General features: G+C 37.2%; 1 protein-coding gene across 1 annotated transcript in view; it reads right to left on the bottom strand.

Annotated features, from left to right (window-relative positions):
* Positions 1 to 9,893: 9,893 nt before the first annotated feature.
* The window catches only part of LOC136844320 (CLIP domain-containing serine protease B4-like), a 16,110-nt gene continuing 5,604 nt past the window's right edge, over positions 9,894 to 20,399 (bottom strand). The window contains exons 3-8 of the mRNA XM_067113296.1: positions 19,007 to 19,164; positions 17,315 to 17,480; positions 16,064 to 16,175; positions 14,386 to 14,585; positions 11,773 to 11,972; positions 9,894 to 10,898 (exon numbers count right to left, since the gene is read on the bottom strand). Coding sequence (XP_066969397.1) covers positions 10,689 to 10,898; positions 11,773 to 11,972; positions 14,386 to 14,585; positions 16,064 to 16,175; positions 17,315 to 17,480; positions 19,007 to 19,164 — 1,046 coding nt within the window. The 3' untranslated portion in view covers positions 9,894 to 10,688. The remainder of the gene's footprint in view (positions 10,899 to 11,772; positions 11,973 to 14,385; positions 14,586 to 16,063; positions 16,176 to 17,314; positions 17,481 to 19,006; positions 19,165 to 20,399) is intronic.

Here is a 20,399-nt window from a genome sequence, read left to right as displayed (position 1 = left end):
AAATAAGTCTATGTATACGCAAGAGTTCCAACCCAACTCAGCGTAAACATCGGAACTTTTGATATGTTATGATTTAGACATCCGGTGGATGACACTCACAAGATTAGAGAAGAGATAAAGAATAAATTACGATTATCAACATCATTATTCATATGACTATTAATCGAAATGGACAAAGGGTCATATAGAACGATCCTATAGGCCAGAGAAGCGGAGATAACCATTACACGACAGAAAAAAAGATGTCTGAAGTTCTTATTTCATTACATTCACATTCCTTGCTTTTTGGACCCTAATTTGACACACGGTCTCTACCATATAAAGAAACTTATCCCTTAGAAATGGCTACCCTTATGAGGAGAGGATTATGGTAAAGATGGCCAGAGCTTAGCTTTGGCCCATACTGACAGATGTTCCTGTGATTGCCTCGTGAGCTTCTTGTAGCACTCTGACTGAATGTTGGCGTGTCAATGCTCGTTTAAAACAAAAATATAGAAGCGTTTTTCTTAAAGAAAACTGTTTTTTTCCATAAACAGTTAAGACACCATAAAACTGAAGAGAATTAAACATTATCCTGAAGTTCAAATCCTTCAAACGACAAAATATTTATTTGGGTATTGATGTATACTTCCTTACGGAAATCAGAATCCACTTAGAAATGCAGCTTAGTAGAAAATAAGATTTCCTCTCAAAAAAGGCAGGATTGTAGTGAAAAAGTATGGACGTAACTCGACTGAAAAATAATAATCCGTGATGCAAAATATTTCCGCATGAAATTGCATATATTTTATTAAGTACAATTAAATTTAGCATTTTATCATCTAAGAATTGCAGTTATTTCTAGGAAATGCAGCTCTCCTAGATGCACATATTGATCACAAAACCAAGCAAAACAACTGACCGAAATGTTCTAAGATTCTGTAACTTGACTGAAAGAGAAGTAGCACAGTAGTGTTTATCACCTAAATAAAGATTTCCCTTATTGATTTATGTATATATACGTGTGTATGAACAAAAACACGGTTTTCACTTTGCAGGCAGAATTAAACAAAGCAGCATATGCGCAATGGCATGCATAGTTGTCTGACTCTCTTCAATGGTTGGATTTATTGACAACTTCTTATTCCTGAGACAAATATTGCGACCCAGCTTTGATAAAGATAAATGTCATTCATGAGTAACTATGAAGTTGAACTTTCAAATGTCGACAGTTATACACAAGACGTAGGCGTGTTGGCGCCACTATAGCTCCGGGTGTCACAGGATGGAAGTGGTAAATGAGTTGTACAAGTTACAAAATTAGAAATAACGAAAGCTATGGAGCATGACACGATGAATCTTGTTGTGGTCAGACGAAACGCAGCATTTTCCATTATTGTACTACATTTAAAATCTATCTCTCTTTCAGCTGGGTCCAAATAGGGAGCTTTAAATGTCCGTGGTAGAGGTCTAGTCCCATGATCTAGAGAGTATACTCTCTAAGCCTTGATACACGCTATAAAATTAGATGTAAGGAAAGCTAAGGAGTACGGCACGATAAATCTTCTTGTGGTCAGGCGAAACGCAGCGTTTCTTTGCATTATTGTACTACATTTAAAATCTATCTCTCAGCTGGGTCCAAATAGGAAGCTTTAAATGTCTGTGGTAGGTGGCTAGTCCCATGCTCTTGCCATGATTACACCACATAGTCACACATTTTAGATAACATTACATTCACTTCTCATACAATAATTTAGCAATTGCTAAATCCCTCTTTTACTTCTGCAAAGTCGCTATTCTCAACATTGGACAGTTCAAAACGATTTTCAAATGAATAGAAAACGACAATAAAAACAAAAGAGAAATAGGAACTCTTCACCGGCCGACAGCCAAGTAGTGGTGCAACCGTCATCTCTGTTCGTATCGCTGCAAATAACGTGACTTCTGGTAACAAAAAAGGAAATGACGTCATTAGCAAGTAATTAAAAATAATTTATAGACCGGTCATCTAGGTATTGTTTACATACAAAAATACCCTCGCAATACCCAAAAGTAACCCTTTTGTCTATAGGGGAATTTTCCCCAAAAAATCAATAAAAGGATAAAAATAGAAATACGTAATGCGAAAAGTCTTTGACGAACATGAAATGAATGAGACTCGTAGTTGAAGAGACAGAGATAGAGTTTTGCTGAGAGAGAGAGAGAGAGAGAGAGAATGAAATGGTTGTAGAATGTCTTCTGTACACGTAAAAATATCATCAGCAAAAAGAGAAAAAACACTAACTGGTAAAAGGAGCTCCATCCAAATAAAAAGTACTGTATTAAGAGAGGCGATAAATATAGACGCCATTAAGTGTGAATGAGTTTTTTCAGTATCCACAATATATATATATATATATATATATATATATATATATATATATATATATATATATATATATATATATATATTGTATATATATTATATGTGTGTGTGTGTATTATATATTGTGTATATATATTATATATTTATATGTATATTATATATATATATATATATACATATAGCGTATGTGAACCATATATATTTTACACCCACTAGAATCATTTTGTATATATTTTGATTTTAAAACCATTACTGATGATAAGGTTTATTAGGCTAAACATCACTTTTAATTAGATGAAAATGGTATTTGGTTTTTAGTGTTCAAAGGAAAACTATTGTGCCGGCTTTATCTGTCCGTCCGCACTTTTCAACCGCCCTCCAGATCTTAAAAACTACTGACTTAGGCTGCAAATTGGTATGTTGATCATCCACCTCCAATCATCAAACGTACCAAATTGCATGCCCTCTAGCCTCAGCAGTTTTTATTTTCTTTAAGGTTAAAGTTAGCCATCATCATGCTTCTGGCAACTATATAGAAGGCCACCACCGGGCAGTGGTTAAAGTTTCATGGGCCGTGGCTCATAAAGCATTATACCGAGACCACCAAAAGATAGATATGTTTTCGGTGGCCACGATCATACGCTGTAGTGGCCGTACAGAAAACTCGACTGCGCCGAAGAATCTTCGGCGTTGTTTATGAAGTTTATAGCGTCCCTCTAGCTACAGGAAATTGAGTCACGTGGCGAATAAGAGGATAATCTTTTGTTGTTATTTTCCATTCGTCAATTGGGATTTGTAGAGTTCTTGCGAATTTCCTAGTTGCTGCCATCATGGATTTTTAGGTAAATACCTGAACGTTTCAGAATTTTAGCTGTCATGTAGGGTATTCTTATTTACTCTCTCTCTCTCTCTCAATCTATTATTACCAAATTCTCTCTCTGTTTTAGCTCTCTCTCTCTCATGTACATTAAGCATTCCCACTATTACAATTATTATTACTAATTCTGCAACTGTTGTTTTAGCTCCTACTATTAAGAAACGATTCTCTCTCTCTCTCTCTCTCTCTCTCTCTCTCTTATTCTCTCTTCTCTCTCTCTCGTTTTAGAATGTCTACTCATAAGAAACGTACGTATCTATAAGTTTTAAAAAGTCATATTATATCTCTGGAATGTCTGCTCATAAGAGAGAGAGAGTTTTTAAAGGTCATTATAAAGAAGTAGAGAGAGAGAGAGGGTGTATCGATAAAAGATTAAATAAGAATACAAATTTCATCGTTTTAATTGTAATGCATTTATAGAGATGTTGAGAAATTTGAGTGTTGGTCCAGGGGGAAAATTCCAATGTAAAATTAAACATGCTATTTCATTTATCTCTCTCTCTCTCTCTCTCTCTCTCTCTCTCTCTCTCTCTCTCTCTCTCTCTCTCTCTCTCTCATTATTATCTAATACCCAGAAGTTGTTATTCTTCTTATCACTTCCATACCCTTCTCCATCTTAGCTGCCACCCACTGCAGGCGACTGACTCTTGGGTACACACATCAATGCTTAGCTAACGAAGTGAGTGTCACAACCACTAGATCACAGAAGTCATGTTTGCACAAGCACTCGTACACACACACATACATAAGTGTATATATATTTGTAGGTGTGTGTGTGTATATCCACTACTGATCGTTTGTTCATATCCAGTTGAAATATATCCAGTTAAATAAATCTTTCGACTTTAGTTTATCATTAGTGAAGTACTGAACTTTAGGCAGAATAACTTTTACCTTGAGAGGGGGTGATTTTTCAGGCTGCTTTGAGCAAAATTTGGTCAAGTTTCAAAAGTGCATTCCTTCTGCATGAAACGATTCTTCCTCAATTACGTCATAGTCCCAGAGAGAAAGATATTGCCTAACGTCGAGGCTTGGAATATCGATAAGAGTTCCATGAGAAATCGCAGGTATCAGAATAAACAGAAAAACTCACTGTTACATCACGAGCCTTCATTGAGTTCTCGGAAACAAAAAAAATGGATGTATTGAGATGAATTGAATATAGAATTTAGGCCCAATGAGGTCATTCAGCGCTGGAACGGAAATTGACAGTAAACGGTTTAAAAGGTGTAACAGGAGGAAAACCTCAAAGCAGTTGCACTATGAATCAATTATTAGGAGAGGGTGGAAAGTAAGATGGAAGAAAGAGGATATTTAAGGAGGTACAGGTAAAAGGAATGAAAGGGGCCAAAGGCACGCTGGAAAGAACCTACCCCCTCCACGGAGAAAGGTGGATGGAAAACTCAGTGAGTTTGGCAAAAGCAATTTCCTGTGCATCAAGTAGGTTACAAAGAAACGGTTAATTCCTGCTTGCTATATCAACTGCGTCTTAATTGGGACTTAGGCTTAGATATTGGCTAAGGTTAGGGCAGGGAAGTCCCAGAGTCCTATGAGAAGTTAGAATAATAATGAGAAGAAGAAATCCGACGCAGCATTGACAATGGTCATTTCGTTCCTTGGAAAAAAGAAAGATGGCTTAACTCGGGAGGTTGGTAAACCTTTGATTTCTGTGCATCTGAGAGTTCACGTTAGGAATGTGGAGTTATTCAGGGTATGTTTCTTATAAAAAACGACAAATCAGTCTATGTGCTATTTGGCATAAATTGATCCTATTCGTAAACTGCTGTATTCTGATAATATATATATATATATAATATATGTATATATATATATATATATATATATATATATATATATATATATATATATGATAATATATGTGTGTGCGTCGTAACTAATACATTCTCACACGCAAGTACAATAAGAATTCGAAATAATCAAAGCTCATTGCATCAGAAACTACGCCCTTACGCTCAAGAATTGCTGACAAATCCTTTAGTGCAAGAAATTATTGATACTACAAGCAAGAGCGACCACCGGACCTTTCTAAGACTTGCAATGACGTCACAAACTAGTTTTGGCTGACACAAGAGAAGCGTAGTACTAGGCTGGAAACCCTAATATGAGTAAGAGGAATCAACACTTGTTTTTTATTGATTTCAGCTCTGCGGTACATAATCCCGTTCGCGTTATGTTATGTACTTGTATAGAGATCAACTTTTCAATTGCAGATGAAACTTCATATTTTCCTTGGCGTCAGTTACTGTCGTGCAAAAGTTCAGGCGAAGACGCAATGCACCACTACCCTAGTACTATTCTCCTGGGATTTAATTCGTTTTTATCTATTTATCAGTCTATTGGTTTATTTTTTTTCTTTTTTTAGTAAGTGTGATCTTTTCTTTCTGTATTTCTCTTTACCTCCTATTACTTCTTCCTAATGAACACCATAATATTCTTTGAAAGCCAAAATTTCAAGTCAGTGGCCCCTTTGGTGGGCTTGCTCCATTTGAATAGGTTTAATCTTCTGAATAATAATAATAATAATAATAATAATAATAATAATAATAATAATAATAATAATCTATTTATTTACCACAATTACTCCTTCCATTTTCCTTAAGCCTCTTTTGAGATGGGGATTCCCCCCCCCCTCAAATGTTTCACTACAGTCCATAGAAAAAATAGCATAGACTGAGTGCTTTCAGTATATATAACTGTGTTGTAGAGCCATTCCAGTGCACCAAGGTTAGGAAATTTCCGTCTTTCTAATAACGTTATCGTTTTTTTAGTTTTTTCTGTAAAAAGAAAACTATTGTGCCAAATCTTTGTACCTTCCGTCGCACTTTTTCTGTCCGGCATCAGATCTTTAAAACTACCGAGGCTAGGGGCTGCAAATTGGTATGTTGATCATCCAACCTCCAGTCATCAAACATACCAAATTGCAGCCCTCCAGGCTCAGTAGTTTTTATTTTAATTAAGGTAAAATTCAGCCATATTGCTGCGTCTGGCAACGGTATAGGACAGGCCACCACCGGGTCGTGCTTAAAGTTTTATGGGCCGCGGCTCAAACAGCATTATACCGAGACCACCGAAAGAGAGATCGTTGTTGGTGGCCTTAATTATACGCTGTAGTGGCTGTACAGAAAACTCGATTACGCCGAAGGAACTTCGGCTCATTTTTACTTGTTTTTTTTTCATAATGCAAATGGATAACAAATACAATTCTGTCGAAACCTGTTTCATATCCCATAGAATTAGCATTAGTAAGAAATATGAATGCAGAGTTACCAGCATTGTTTTAGAAGTTCTCAAATATATCGTTTATTAATGTAACTTGTCGACCACACAATATAGAAATGGGTGTATATAATACTTTGATCCCCGAGGGGCTAGTACTAAACACGGCGTCCCAAGGAGCTTCCGCCACGTTTAGTACTAGCACCTCGGTGTAGGTGGAGCCTCGATAAGACCAAAGTACCACCCTCAAATATTCTTTAAAATTGTATTTCCATTAAGCACAAACATGTTACCATACTTGTATAGCTTTAGGATGTCAAACAAACAACAGCAGATTTGTGATTATATTTGCATGTTGTGAGGTCAGAAGAAAGTTCCACGCTTTGTGTAAGTAGGCATTGTTACTGTTCAGTCACGCCAAAAGATGATCAAATGAATCTCCCTTTACTCTGGTATGCGCCTGTTTGCCTTTCCACACACACACACACACACACACACATATATGTGTGTATATATATATATATATATATATATATATATATATATATATATATATATATATATACCTAAATATCAGTTTTTCTTTAGAAGGTAACATAAGATCTCTAGTACTGATTTATTCGTTTCCAGGTGATAAGAAATTTATGAATGTCAGGTTAGTATATACATCGATGATTCTCTCTCTCTCTCTCTCTCTCTCTCATGATTTGTATTTCGCAATCATATCCGCTTCCGTGAGTTCTCCCAGAAATAAAATTTTATCAGCGAGTTGCACAACTTTATGTAACCGTTTTGGAGGTAGTTATGTATGCGTTAGATAATCAGAGAGAGAGAGAGAGAGAGAGAGAGAGAGAGAGAGAGAGAGAGAGAGAGAGACGAAATAAAACTAGTGGTAAAGAGTTAGAAAAAATATAGACAGATAGATAGGTCGTAATTTGTGGAATCCAAACGCAAGGTGGACAACTTATCATCCAAATGCGGCAGTCAAAGAAAGCCCAATTCTTATGGAATAAGTAAAAAAAAAACGATTGCTCTGCCCAGTAAACTTCACGAAATAGAACAACCAAATCAACGAAAAAGGAATTACAAAATGAAATTATCAACAAATAAAAAAAAAAAAATTACGGCGCAGGAACGTTGCTCTTTAAGGTATAGCATTACATCTGAAACTGCGTCAAGTATCCTATTCGTGGTCAGAAAGACCTTACCCTCTCTATCGCTTTTGCAGCTGAGGAAACGGAAGACTTCTGGTAATAGAAGTGTGACGTCTCTGGGAAAATTGAAACGAACCCATAGAGCTATATAAAAAAAAAAGGTTATGGAAAACGGCCAAATATGAAATATTCCCTAGAGTAGACGCTCAAGATCATGTGGTACGGATTGTTTGGGAAAGAGGAAACCAACAATTTGTGCAACTTTTCCCAGTGGGAAAGTGTCCCTGGGTATTGTCCTTGTAGACGTACAAACGCAAGAATTTGAATAATGGTTGAAGAGATCTGATGCAGGTAACGTTATACCGTCATCATCTATAGTATTTCTAGGAAGCGTTTTCAACAGCCTCTAGCTCTCTGACGTCATCAGATACCGAGAAAGATGAAAAATAAGTCAGAGTGTACGATGCACTTAGATCAAAATAATCAATTACTGTATCATGTTTGACAGGTTAGACAGTAGGACAGGATATATGTACGCTTACATGGGTTACGTAGGTGATGTTTTCTGAGAAAGACGATGCTCGTTTTTTGATCAAACTAGAGTATTGTCGGCATTAAAGCTCGTTGCTTAACGCTTCCGCACTACTTCCTGGCGCGGATGAATGACTTCCATCCTGTCTCCAGAGTTTATACAGCCTTTGTCCCAACGAATAGGAATGGTCAGTTTCTGTAAGACGGGAAATAATAAAATTGTCCCGTTTTGATTGCAAACATCGTTAAAGTAGCATGACCTTGCAAAACCCTCATTTTATCGAGGTTGCCTCGACAAATGGAGAGGGTCATCTCTATGGTAATACAGTAATTGCACGATGTATTCGAAGAGGGGCACAAGATATATCATATAGATTCCCGTGAACGAATGACGAAAGTAACATAATGCGTGAAAAGCTTATGGACATTTAACACCTTTGAATGGAAGGTTTTGTTTATTTTTCTTGATGTAAATTCTATTATTATTATTATTATTATTATTATTATTATTATTATTACAGATGAACCTGTTTATATGAACAAGCTCACAGGCTAAATGACTTGAAACTGGTTCCCAGAGAATGTGGTGTTCACTTTGAAAGAAGCATAGGTAAAGGAAATACAGAAAGAAGAGATCTCACTATTAAAAGAAGAAATAGTTTAATAGGATGTACCGTATTAAAATATGCGTCCATAAACCTTGGAAAGAAGTGTATTAGATTAAGGAGAGAAGAATGTGAAAAATAGAATAAGGCGCGGGAAGGTCCCTAGATTAGACCTATGAACATGGGGTCTAGTACTAGTAGTGCTTTTGGGCGAAGCCAGTAATTAGGACACACTTCCTCTTAACACAGGATGCACCGTCGAAGCTGAGGGTTCTGTGTACCTCGCTGTGGCTGAGACAGGGCACAGGTAAATCAACAGAGAAAGTAGAAAATAGTGTAGTATGTTAAGCAAGGATAACATCAAACACCCTCAGATCAAATATATATATATTTTCTTAAAAAAAAATTGTTCGTGTATTTTTTGTTGCATTTAATGCTCCAAAAATACAAACATACAATACAGCGTAAGTCTTATTTGAAATTCATTAGCAAGACATGTCTAATGGACATATATGTTCAGAATTCTTAAAAAGAAGACAATTGTGCCTACCATATAGACACAAATTATATATATATATATATATATATATATATATATATATATATATATATATATATATATATATATATATATATATATCACTTAATATCGAATTCATTATGCCTTGGGAGTAACTTCCATTCAATTATAACTGATAAACGTATCTGCCCTTGGTATCCTAATGGTCAAGTCGACTGTCTATCACTGCGTCTAAACCAAAGGCACAAGTAACAACTCCATCCGGGCCAAATACACTTATTAATAATTATAAATACCATTGGGTGTAACTTATTCCCACGGTACACTCGATATTAAGCGACATTTGTGGCTTCATTTATATGGGTATGAGTTACAAATCATATGCATGTATGCATGTATATTTGTATTTAACTCTGGTAACTGTGACCTCTTCATCATAGGCTGATTTCTTAAAGCTCCTGCTTAAGATCGAATTAGTTTGAGTCCAGGCCAAACATTGTCGAATTTCTCGTGCATTTAGATACAAATTGTCTCATGTGTCTCTAGTTTTGGAAACATATATTGCTTTTCTTTCCTGAATACAAAATATTTTGAATTATCTATTTTATCTGGAACAAGAAAAATCTTTTTGTACGTGATTTTGTGTCGTTTATTGCAAAATGTTTTGTGACACTTCTTAGTCTTTGGTTATGAAATACTTTCTAAATCTTCTCCTCTTACAACTTTTAATTCAACAATACAGTATCTTATATTATTTCTATTTTCCTAATACTACATTAAATACTGAAACATTAAATACGCACATCTACACATAAAGCACACCCGCTCACACATACACACTCAATTTCGCGCCTTCTCGGGAGGACACACAGTGAGCAGTGTGAACTCTAACTGGTTTACAACCTGACATTAAAATATAAATATTGAATTTTGGGATGAAGTTCCCAGCCCCATAATCTCACAGATGATCACGGGTGTGTGTGTCAAAGGGGCGTGTGACAAAGGGGCATGTGTCAAAGGGACGTATGTCAATGGGATGTGTGTCAAAGGGGCATGAGTGAAAGGGGCGTGTGTCAAAGGGGTGTGTGTGTGTGTCAAGGAGTGTGCGTCAAAGGGGCGTATGTCTAAAGGGCGTGTCAAAGGGGCTTGTGACAAAGGAGCGTGTGTCAAAGGGGTATGAGTGAAAGGGTGTGTGACAAAAGGGCATGTGTCAAAGGAGCGTGAGTCAAAGGGACGTGTGTCAAGGTATGTGTCAAAGAGTAGTGAGTCAAATGGTGTGTGACAAAGGGGCGGGTGTCAAAGGGGCGTGACAAAGGGGCGTGTGTCAAAGGAGCCAGAGTCAAAGGGGCGTGAGTCAAAGGGGCGTGGCAAACGTGCTAACACACGCAATGAGAAGAACGAAGACGTCCTCAAGACTTTCTCAAGCTCGAACATTCTCGTCAATCCAGTCCCGGTAGTCGCTGACGGAGGTGTAGACGCCAGGGACAGAGTCCAGCCCGCAGGTGGACGGTCCGTAGGACACGATTCCGATCTGAAGGAACGGCGGCTGGTCCCCTGGACCGCCCAGGACCAGTGGACCGCCGGAGTCCCCGGCGCAGGAGTCTTGGCCCACATCCCCACCAAAGCACACCTGGAAAGAATTATCTCATGAGTATATTGAGGAGTGGCCTTGTCCTAAGGTAATCATCGTATGTATTTATAATTCCATACAGTATTTCATATTAAATATATATATATATATATATATATATATATATATATATTATATATATATATATATATATATATATATATATATATATATATATATATATATATATATATATATATATATATATAATACCTATCCATTAATTCATAATGAATATCGTCATGTATCGAGATATTTAATAGTTGTTTGGAGTCATATTTCCTTATGTACCTGGAATTTCCATTGCAATTTTTCTATTTTAATGGGCATTTTTCGGAAAGGGTGAAGTGATCATTACCATCCTAAATGCGCATCGCTAAAAATATCTGGTGCTACTATAGTAGGCGGTCTACCTGCGTGTTTCTACACTGTTTCGCCGTGTTTAGTACTAGCTCCTTAAGGATCAAATGTCCCTAAGTGCACTTGATCACATTTTATCCGCAAGGGGCTAGTGCTAAGCACGGCGAAACGCATTTGATCCCCTAGGTAGACGGCCTAGTATATTAGCACCAAATATCTAAACGTTCGTTAATGTTACGCTTAAAATTTCCACATAGACCTACATTTACAAGCGACATGTCTATCTTTTTTGTTTTATCTTTTATTGGAGAAAATATATATCATTTTACATTTTTAATGGTATTACAGTCAGAATTTAATCAAAGTTAACTTTAGCAAATGTCTATCTCTGACAAACTCATAATCTACGACGGAGACAAAAGAAAATAAAAAGGACAACTCCAATTTATACGTAAACCCTCAACAGAGTCACAAGGAAACAAAGCAAAAACAACAGAACTACGAAAACACTCGCCTGTCCCTTGACCATCTTGCCACCGTAGGTGCTGTTGCAGAAGCCGATGCTCTCCAGCGGGAGTAGCACGTGCAGGAGGCGGGAGCTGCCTTGGCCGCCCTCCGTCGTCCCCCAGCCGGCGACAACGGCCTCCCTGTCACCCACCAGGCGCTGGACGTTCATCCCCTGCGGAGGAAGGCAGATCGGGTGCACCCACTTCGCTGCAAGAGGAAAGTCAGACATAGATTGGCTGGTTGGTTTAAACTGAGCTGAATGTAGAATTTAGGCCAAGCATTGGGGCCTATGAGGTCGTTCACCGCTGAAACGCAAATTGACAGTAAGAGGTTTGAAAGGTGTAACGGGAGGAAAACCTCAAAGCCGTTGCACTGCGAATCGATTGTCAGGAGAGAGTAGAAAGTAAGAAAGAAGAAAGAGAATATGAAAGGAGGTACAGTAAAAGGAACGAAAGGGGTTGCAGCTAGGGGCCGAAGGCACGATGCGAAGATCCTTAGGTAATGCCTACAATGCACCGCATGAGGTGCACTGACGTTACTGCCTCACTACGGGGGCCTGGTTGGTTTGGATTAGAACCAACCCGTCATTATGGTAATGATTCAAGGTCTATAGATATTAGACACAGATCTTGGTTTTAAGGGGACTGAAAGCCCAATGTGGACCACTAGACCAAACCTACTGGTTCGTGTTGGGGGGTTTTCCCAGTAGGCGTTTTGGGGGGCGAATTTGGTTCTGCTTTAAAAACTGCTGTAATATAATTAAATATCGTTTTACTGGATGTCGTCTTACACTCTTGAGTATCAGATCAAAATACTGCTCATGTCCAGTTTGAAGGAAAAGTTCACTCTGACGCCCAAAAAATTCCAAGTGTTCATTTTTGTAGCTTGTTCTGCTTGATTACTCTTTCTGTAAGTAATGTTCTATGTAAAGAAGCACTCGTGTAATCTTTCCGACCTTCACGAGTAATTCAATTTTAAAATTGAAAGTAAGGTTTTGTAACCTTTGCTTTTACTTTATAATCAATTCTGCCTAATGAAAACGACCAATTTTTCTAATAAATTTCTAATAAATAAATGAAACGTGCCATTAATTTTGTCTCTGTTTAACTGTGCATCTAATTTTCTTTAAAAAGGCAAAAAGAAAAGCGATCACTTGAGAGTTCTGTCTGTTTGCTTCGATGCATTAAGTAATTCTACAGGAACAGAAATGAGCAATTCTGTAACGTGTTGTGTTCTTATAAAAAAAAATCCATGGCACTTTTTTTATGAGTTTTGCCTGTTTGTTTTTATTTCATACGCAATAAAAACATAACAGACACCTCACACGGTCTCGAACTATCAACCTACCCGCCCAGTTCTCCTCGCTGCTGGGAGAAAGGGAGTTGGGGATTTGGTAACATTTACACGTTCGCTACCGGGGTCTAAGCGATGTCAGGCAGGGCAGCCGATCGAGGCTACGGTCTACCCCACCGCCAAATCAAAGTCCTTCAAAAGAAGGCATCGTGCTTACCCCATATAAAAATGGGAAAAAATGCACGTTAAAAACGAAGAAGAAGAAAAAATGCTTTTTATCTATTGTGGGTCAAACGTGATTCATAAGAAATATCCCTAAACTCACTTTCATCAGTGTGGATGGAAAACACTGGCTAGCATTTTGCAAGTGTTTCTGCTGCTGATATAGTAAGTATTTCAGTATAGGGGGTTAGTGCCGTCAGTGTAACTCATGCGGTGCACTGTAGGCCCCTAGCTGCAACCCCTTTCGTTCCTTTTACTATACCTCCTTTCATATTCTCTTTCTTCCATCTTACTCTCCACCCTCCCCTAACGATTGATTCGTTGTGCAACTGCTTTGAGGTTTTCCTCCTGTTACACCTTTCAAACCTTTTACTGTCAATTTCCGTTTCATCGCTGAATGACATCTTATAGGTCCCAGTGCTTGGCCTTTGGCCTAAATTCTATTTACAGTTCAAATAAGAATTAAAATTCTCTCTAACTTACTCCCATTAATCTTGTTGTTAGCGAGGCCGTTGGTTAGTGTTTAAATGTAAGCTCTGTATTTTGCTCGGGTCAATTCGCATTGTATACACCCCTTAATGTATTACCTTGGAATACACAGAGTCCATTCGACTTCACATCTCAAGGAATAGTGAGCTAGATGTATTCCAGAAGGGAGGTTTGACCATTTAACGCAGTTCTGAGATATTTCTTTTTACACTCATCTAACTTCCAGTTTACCACAGTCGCTAGTACGAGAACTGGCATAATTCACAAATTTCTGTGACTACTTTAATAGTGCATTTATAAAGAGTATTTTACTATTATCAAAGAAATAATAGAAGATCAATTAAGAGCCCCCTGTGGCCTGTGAGGGCACAAAAAGCTTAGAAGCCATATGTACTAAATATAACATAGAAATAAATGAAATGGGAGACAGTTGACCACAATCACTAGTACGAGAACTGACATAATTCACAAAACATTTCTGTGGTTATTTTAATAGTATATGTATAAAGAGTTTTACTACGTAATATATATATATATATTTATATATATATATATATATATATATATATATATATATATATATATATATATATATATATATATATATTAAACTCACTTGAAAGGTCCATAGGAGATGACAGCCTAATGAGAGCGATGTCATCGGAGTACGGCGCCCAGGTGTCGTACTTGGGATGTATGATAATTTCCTCGTAGGTGTAATTCACGGCCGGAGGGGCGCAGAGTTCTAGCCCCGTGGAAGTTCTCTGACAGTCCTGGGTCGTGGCCAAGTCCCATTCCCCGATGGTTATGATTTCCCTGGAATAGCCAATAATGCAGTTGCTGAGATATTGTATCATTACGCTTTTATACTTGTCCCAAACCATGAAATAGCCAATAATGCAGATGCTGAGAAATTATATCATTATACTTTTATACTTGTCCCAAACCTAGATAAAAGACCCGGGATGCATTTTCCCGAGATGTAACTGAGTCCGGGACCTTTCCATGAAAAAAGCGGGACGCCATGTCTTAAAAACTAACCACTGAATTTTCTTGAAAACAATCACATTATGTTTCCCACACCCAAATTACCAATTTGCTCCTATCTAACCCAATTTAACCTAACCTAGGGCCAGGCCAAAAAACCGGGGCAGGTGCAATACTAGCATACATCTCAGGAATTTGCACCCGGGACATTGAATGCATTCTTAAAGGATAAGTGCATACCATTTTAACTCTAATATATGCAATTATATATATATAGGGAAATGAAATATTATCAAAAAAGTTCACTTCATAAATGATAGAGTAAATTTAGAACCTCAATCTTCAGTAAATTCTCAAATGCGGTCTTAGGTTACGCTAATTTTCGAAAAATACTGATTTTTGCTACGGGTGAAGATTTAGTCTTTGGGTCCTAATCGTATTGAATTTGGACTTAGACTCATTTTCCAAAGTATTGTTGTAACAAGCGAGGTTACTTGCCTTTAACTGAACACTGTTATATAGCCCTGGGTAGTAAGTAAAAAGTAAGTATACCTTAGTTTTACCAGACCACTGAGCTGATTAACAGCTCTCCTAGGGCTGGCCCGTGTTTTGTATCAAACGATAAATAATTGAAGGCAAAAAATCTGAACTACCACCACAAAGATGGATATATATTTTATAAGGTAAACAAATCCTATAAATGCAAACCACCCATATAATTACCCATCCTTGTAAAATATTATAAACGTTAGCATTCTATTCTGCCCTAAAATGGAAGACCGCAGTATCTGCAAAAATACAAAACTGAGAAAAATGGTAGATACTCTCTTGCCTTACTACGGATTTTGCAGATACTACAAATAGGACCCCCCTAAATGGACGTGGAAAGCATTGAAGAATCATTCTGAATCTGCAGTAACTTGTGTATTAGTGTTTCACGAGCCAAATAGGTGGCATATCTCAATTTCGAAATTTTTGCAGATACTGCAGTTTTCCAGTTTAGGGCACTATTGTTAAGGGCATTAAGTCAAATTTTGTCAAATTTACACAGAGAATCATTGTGCTGTTCTAAACCAAGTTGGTGGTACCTTTTTTGAGGTGTCATTGGTAAAGGTGCTAAAAATAATTTCCTTTAAGGTCAATCATGCTTACAGCTACTACCCTATGTCACCTAACTACTAATACTGCATTAACACTGACTGAGAAATATTTATAATGTAAAAGAACAATAAAAAAGCCCGGTCAGTGAGCCTTTCAGGTTAGGACTTTTTAATGTCACCGAGCCAATTTCACATGAGTCTACTTACAATTTCTTCAGATTCAGCACCGAGGGAGACACGCAGTGGGCAGCTGTCAGTACGTATCTCTCGTTGATAATGGATCCGGCGCAGTGATACTGGATGTGTCCGAATCCAAATTCTGCCAATATTAGTAATTATATTAATAACCGTTATCAACAAAAACGTTAATGAATGGGTATTTATTATAATTTTACTGTTGCTCTTCTTCCAATGTAATTACTGACGCGCCCTCTAGTACCAAGAACAACAATAGCAAAAACAGAAGACACTTTTTACAAATTCCGTTTAAGCAGTCATTAGAAAAAACAGTCTGTCACTTTCATATCTCTTTTGCTCTGAAAGGTATGTTTGCTGTTCTCAAGGCTTTGAGTATAGGTATAGTTTACTGATATATAGCCAAATAATAAAAAAAAAGATAATTATTCTCGAGTAACTGTATCATGGTGTCGAAAAATCTCATGTGGTCATGATTTACTCTACAGCAGCTTTATAAGAATGATATTGAACAAGATAAGAACAACAAATATAATAGAAAAAAACGGCAGACATCTAATGAGCACGTTATGCTCGCCAAGATTTATAACTCAAAGAACACAGTGCCTCGACTCTAAACTCATCCTCTGTAGGAGAATGATCTCAATATTGGTTCTTGATGTGGACAGTAACGCTGTTTCTTTAGCACTCGTCAAGTGCACCTCTTCCTTGTGTCGTCCGAATTATTGCAATAGACTCTGCTGCGTACGTATGAATGCGACATGCTTTTATAGTTAGTGTTGTTAAAAACGAGAATAAGCGCAGTGCGAGTTCCGAGATCGTCCTTTGGGTGGGGAACCATCTTGCCTCCCTAAACCGATGCAGTGAATCATGTACTTGGTGGTCAATCGACTATGCTAAATCTTATATATGACTCCCATGGTCAATTAGACAGGGTTGTATGTTTGATTCTGAACCTGATCACCCATCCTTTCCCTTAAAACAAAAGGATACAACAACATAAAATATCCTATTTGTAGGATGGTTGAATGTACGTTATGTCTGTTGCCAAGAGGGCAGCGCGATTGGCGCCAATGTTGGCCGCGTGTCCGCAGTTCAGTAGGCCTATCAGTTGCAGTCACACCTTTGTACAAATAAGATGTGTTTCCTTTCCCCTCCAACACTATTCTAAGCATGTCTAGACAGCAGATTCTCCCGTCTAAACAGGTGGCCCTGTCTGCGAGGGAAACGCTGATTTTGACAATTAAACACCATCAAGCCAACCTGAATATCCCATAGCTGCTATCCAAGGGTATCCGTCAATGGGGGCTTCTTGACCTCCGAAAATCCTCGACAGTCCATTGGTGGTTCCATGGCCGCAGGATCCGGGCTTACTCGGGATCAGTTTGTTACCCGGAGGCTTCACTGCTCTCGTGGTAAGACAGCATACCTGTTGGAACGGAAAGAACAGTTAATCTTCTTATGCATACATATATAAATATATATATATATATATATATATATATATATATATATATATATATATATATATATATATATATATATATATATATTATAATAGACAAAAATAATGGAACAAATCCGACACATTAAATCAAGAAAAAATTCAAGTAATGAACATAAATATAACTAGATCTAACAGAGTAGACCTAACAGATTATTTAGGGAAATGGGTAATGAAATGAGAAATAAAACTGCAAACCTATTTTATCACAAGAATAAAAGGATACACATACGCTCCAGATAGAAGTGATTGAGGTAAGAATATAACAAACTGATGTAGAATTGAAGAAAACTGAATGTACGAAGTAAATAAAATATATTTGGAAAGAATAAATGCAGAGAAAACTTAGAACTGAGAGAAAAACGTGTGAAGTGACGTAAGGAGAAAATTAAACAATCTATTACCATTTTCACTGATATTTAACACTTGTCAAAATGCCAATAAAGGCTGGCAGAGACGAGCCAATGTTCTGGCATCTTAGGCCATCTTGCCAGTGCCCTGTTATTCCTCAGGTCCATTGAAACGACCGCAGTTATCATTATTACGAGCTTGTTGGCGTGTGCTACGAGCGCTGGAACCCGGGGCTACTGTCCCCCCCCTACCTTCCCAATCCCCTACCTACCCAAATCAATAGCTTGATAAATAGACGAAAAGAACTTAGATTTTTCCATGTTGGTGAAAAGTTTTGGGTTGGCTGCCTGATTATTTAATCAACATATCCTAAAATTGGGCACTTTCTCCTTATTTTTGGCATCAGAATATAATTCTTACAGTTTTTATAAAAAGATTAATTAGTCTCCTGTTTCTGTTTGCAAGAGGTCCGCTACGCGGCTGAAGTCGATTCCAAAAAGTCTGAAGATACCATTATCGTATCTTGGCAATCGCCTGATCAAAACTGTGTTCGATTTCGTGCATAACGGAATAGAAAACAGTTCTCAGTAATATTTGAACGGCCGAATTGACAAGTAGCAATGACAAATCTCGTCAGTAATATTCGATCTTTAGTTCCGAAGTATAAATACTGAGCATGCATCTTTTTTTTTTTTTTTTTTTTTTTGGTAATTTATAAAGCCGCTGCCTGATAAATATAAAGGGTTCAAACACTTACCTCCGCAAACCGAATATTAATAATCTACGCCGTATATTGAATGCCACAATGCAATGCATAGGTTCCCTTTCGGCTCTATTTCCTGGGGTTAATCCTTACAATATTTGACTTGCAATATTGTTGGTAATTGTTAGTGGTCGATTACCTCACAGCCAGTCGTGAGAAAGGCTGGCCCTGGACTAGACTACGGAAATATGAACGTTTATCCCTACTTCACATACTTATTAGTTAATGGGTGTTTTCGCTTACTTAATTTCTAAAGCTTTTACGTTTAATAATAATAATAATAATAATAATAATAATAATAATAATAATAATAATAATAATAATAATAATATCTCACCATAGGAATCGAACGCTCGATAAAGCACGTCGCTGCCTGCACCTTTCTGATGCTCTCGCTCGTCGGCGTCCTCAGGAGCTGGACCAGATGCGGACACTTCTGCAGAGGGATGCATTCCTTGGCATCGCATCCATGGTTATTGTCGGTTGAAGGAAGGTCTGAAATAGAATAGCAAAAAATAATAATATGACTAAATATTTATATTTTTATTTATAATTCGTCTGAATTTCAAAGGCACGGAGGACAACACTTGGAGGGAAGAAGGTGAGACAACATGAAAGAGTCTAGAAACCACCCTTGGATGCTCTGTCAATAATTTTTAACCCTTTGCGATTTGGTCATGCTGCTTTGGAGAACATTGTCTAGATCTAGACTATTCAACGTTGATTTACCTTCCCAGTATTTAGACAATGAAAGTCCACACTCGATTTACACAAAGGTTATACAACGCAAGAAACCTCTTCATAGGTCTAGACTATTCAACGCTGGTTTACCTTTCCAGTATTTAGACAATGAAAGTCCACACTCGATTTACACAAAGGTTATACAACGCAAGAAACCTCTTCATAGGTCTAGACTATTCAACGCTGGTTTACCTTCCCAGTATTTAGACAATGAAAGCCCACACTCGATCTACACAAAGGTTATACAACGCAAGAAATCTCTTCGTAGGTAATGACATTTAAAACAAGGCTTCTCGAATTCAGCAGTTGCAAAATCACCTCTTCAACAAAGGCAATTAGTACGAAGATACTTTGGAGGATCGGAAGGAAATGGCACAAATGAGTGACGTCATCTTCATCATTTTCTCAAGATTTTTTCTACGAATATTAAATAATCGGAGTTTAAAGACAGGTAGGCAGGCTTTCAGCGCCTTTCTTTCTGATTGTCTGCCACTCTTACAAAATTTGTTGCATTTCTTAGACTTAACGTATTTCCTGTTATTCTTTAGTGTTGGAAAAATCTGTGAAAACGTCAGGAGATTGAGTAATCTATATATATATATATATATATATATATATATATATATATATATATATATATATATATATATATATATATATATAATTTATCATTTACACAATTGTTCTGTACTTTAATTCAGTTAATAACAGGACCTCATTAAAACTGGATGGTATCTAGCGGAGATATTTATTCAAGAAAAGTTACAAGCTTTCTAGGACTAAGAGTCCTCCATGTCAAGTATCCTTGGAATGACTGGGCACGTAGAAGGCTTGTAACTTTTCTTGAATTAATATCTCCGCTAGATGCCATCCATCCAATTTTAATAGGTCCTGTTAGTATATATATATATATATATATATATATATATATATATATATATATATATATATATATATATATATATATATAAAAGAGAGAGAGAGAGAGA

Source organism: Macrobrachium rosenbergii, chromosome 12 (genome assembly GCF_040412425.1).
Source record: "Macrobrachium rosenbergii isolate ZJJX-2024 chromosome 12, ASM4041242v1, whole genome shotgun sequence".
Classification (NCBI taxonomy): domain Eukaryota; kingdom Metazoa; phylum Arthropoda; class Malacostraca; order Decapoda; family Palaemonidae; genus Macrobrachium; species Macrobrachium rosenbergii.
This window is presented reverse-complemented; position numbering and strand designations above follow the sequence as displayed.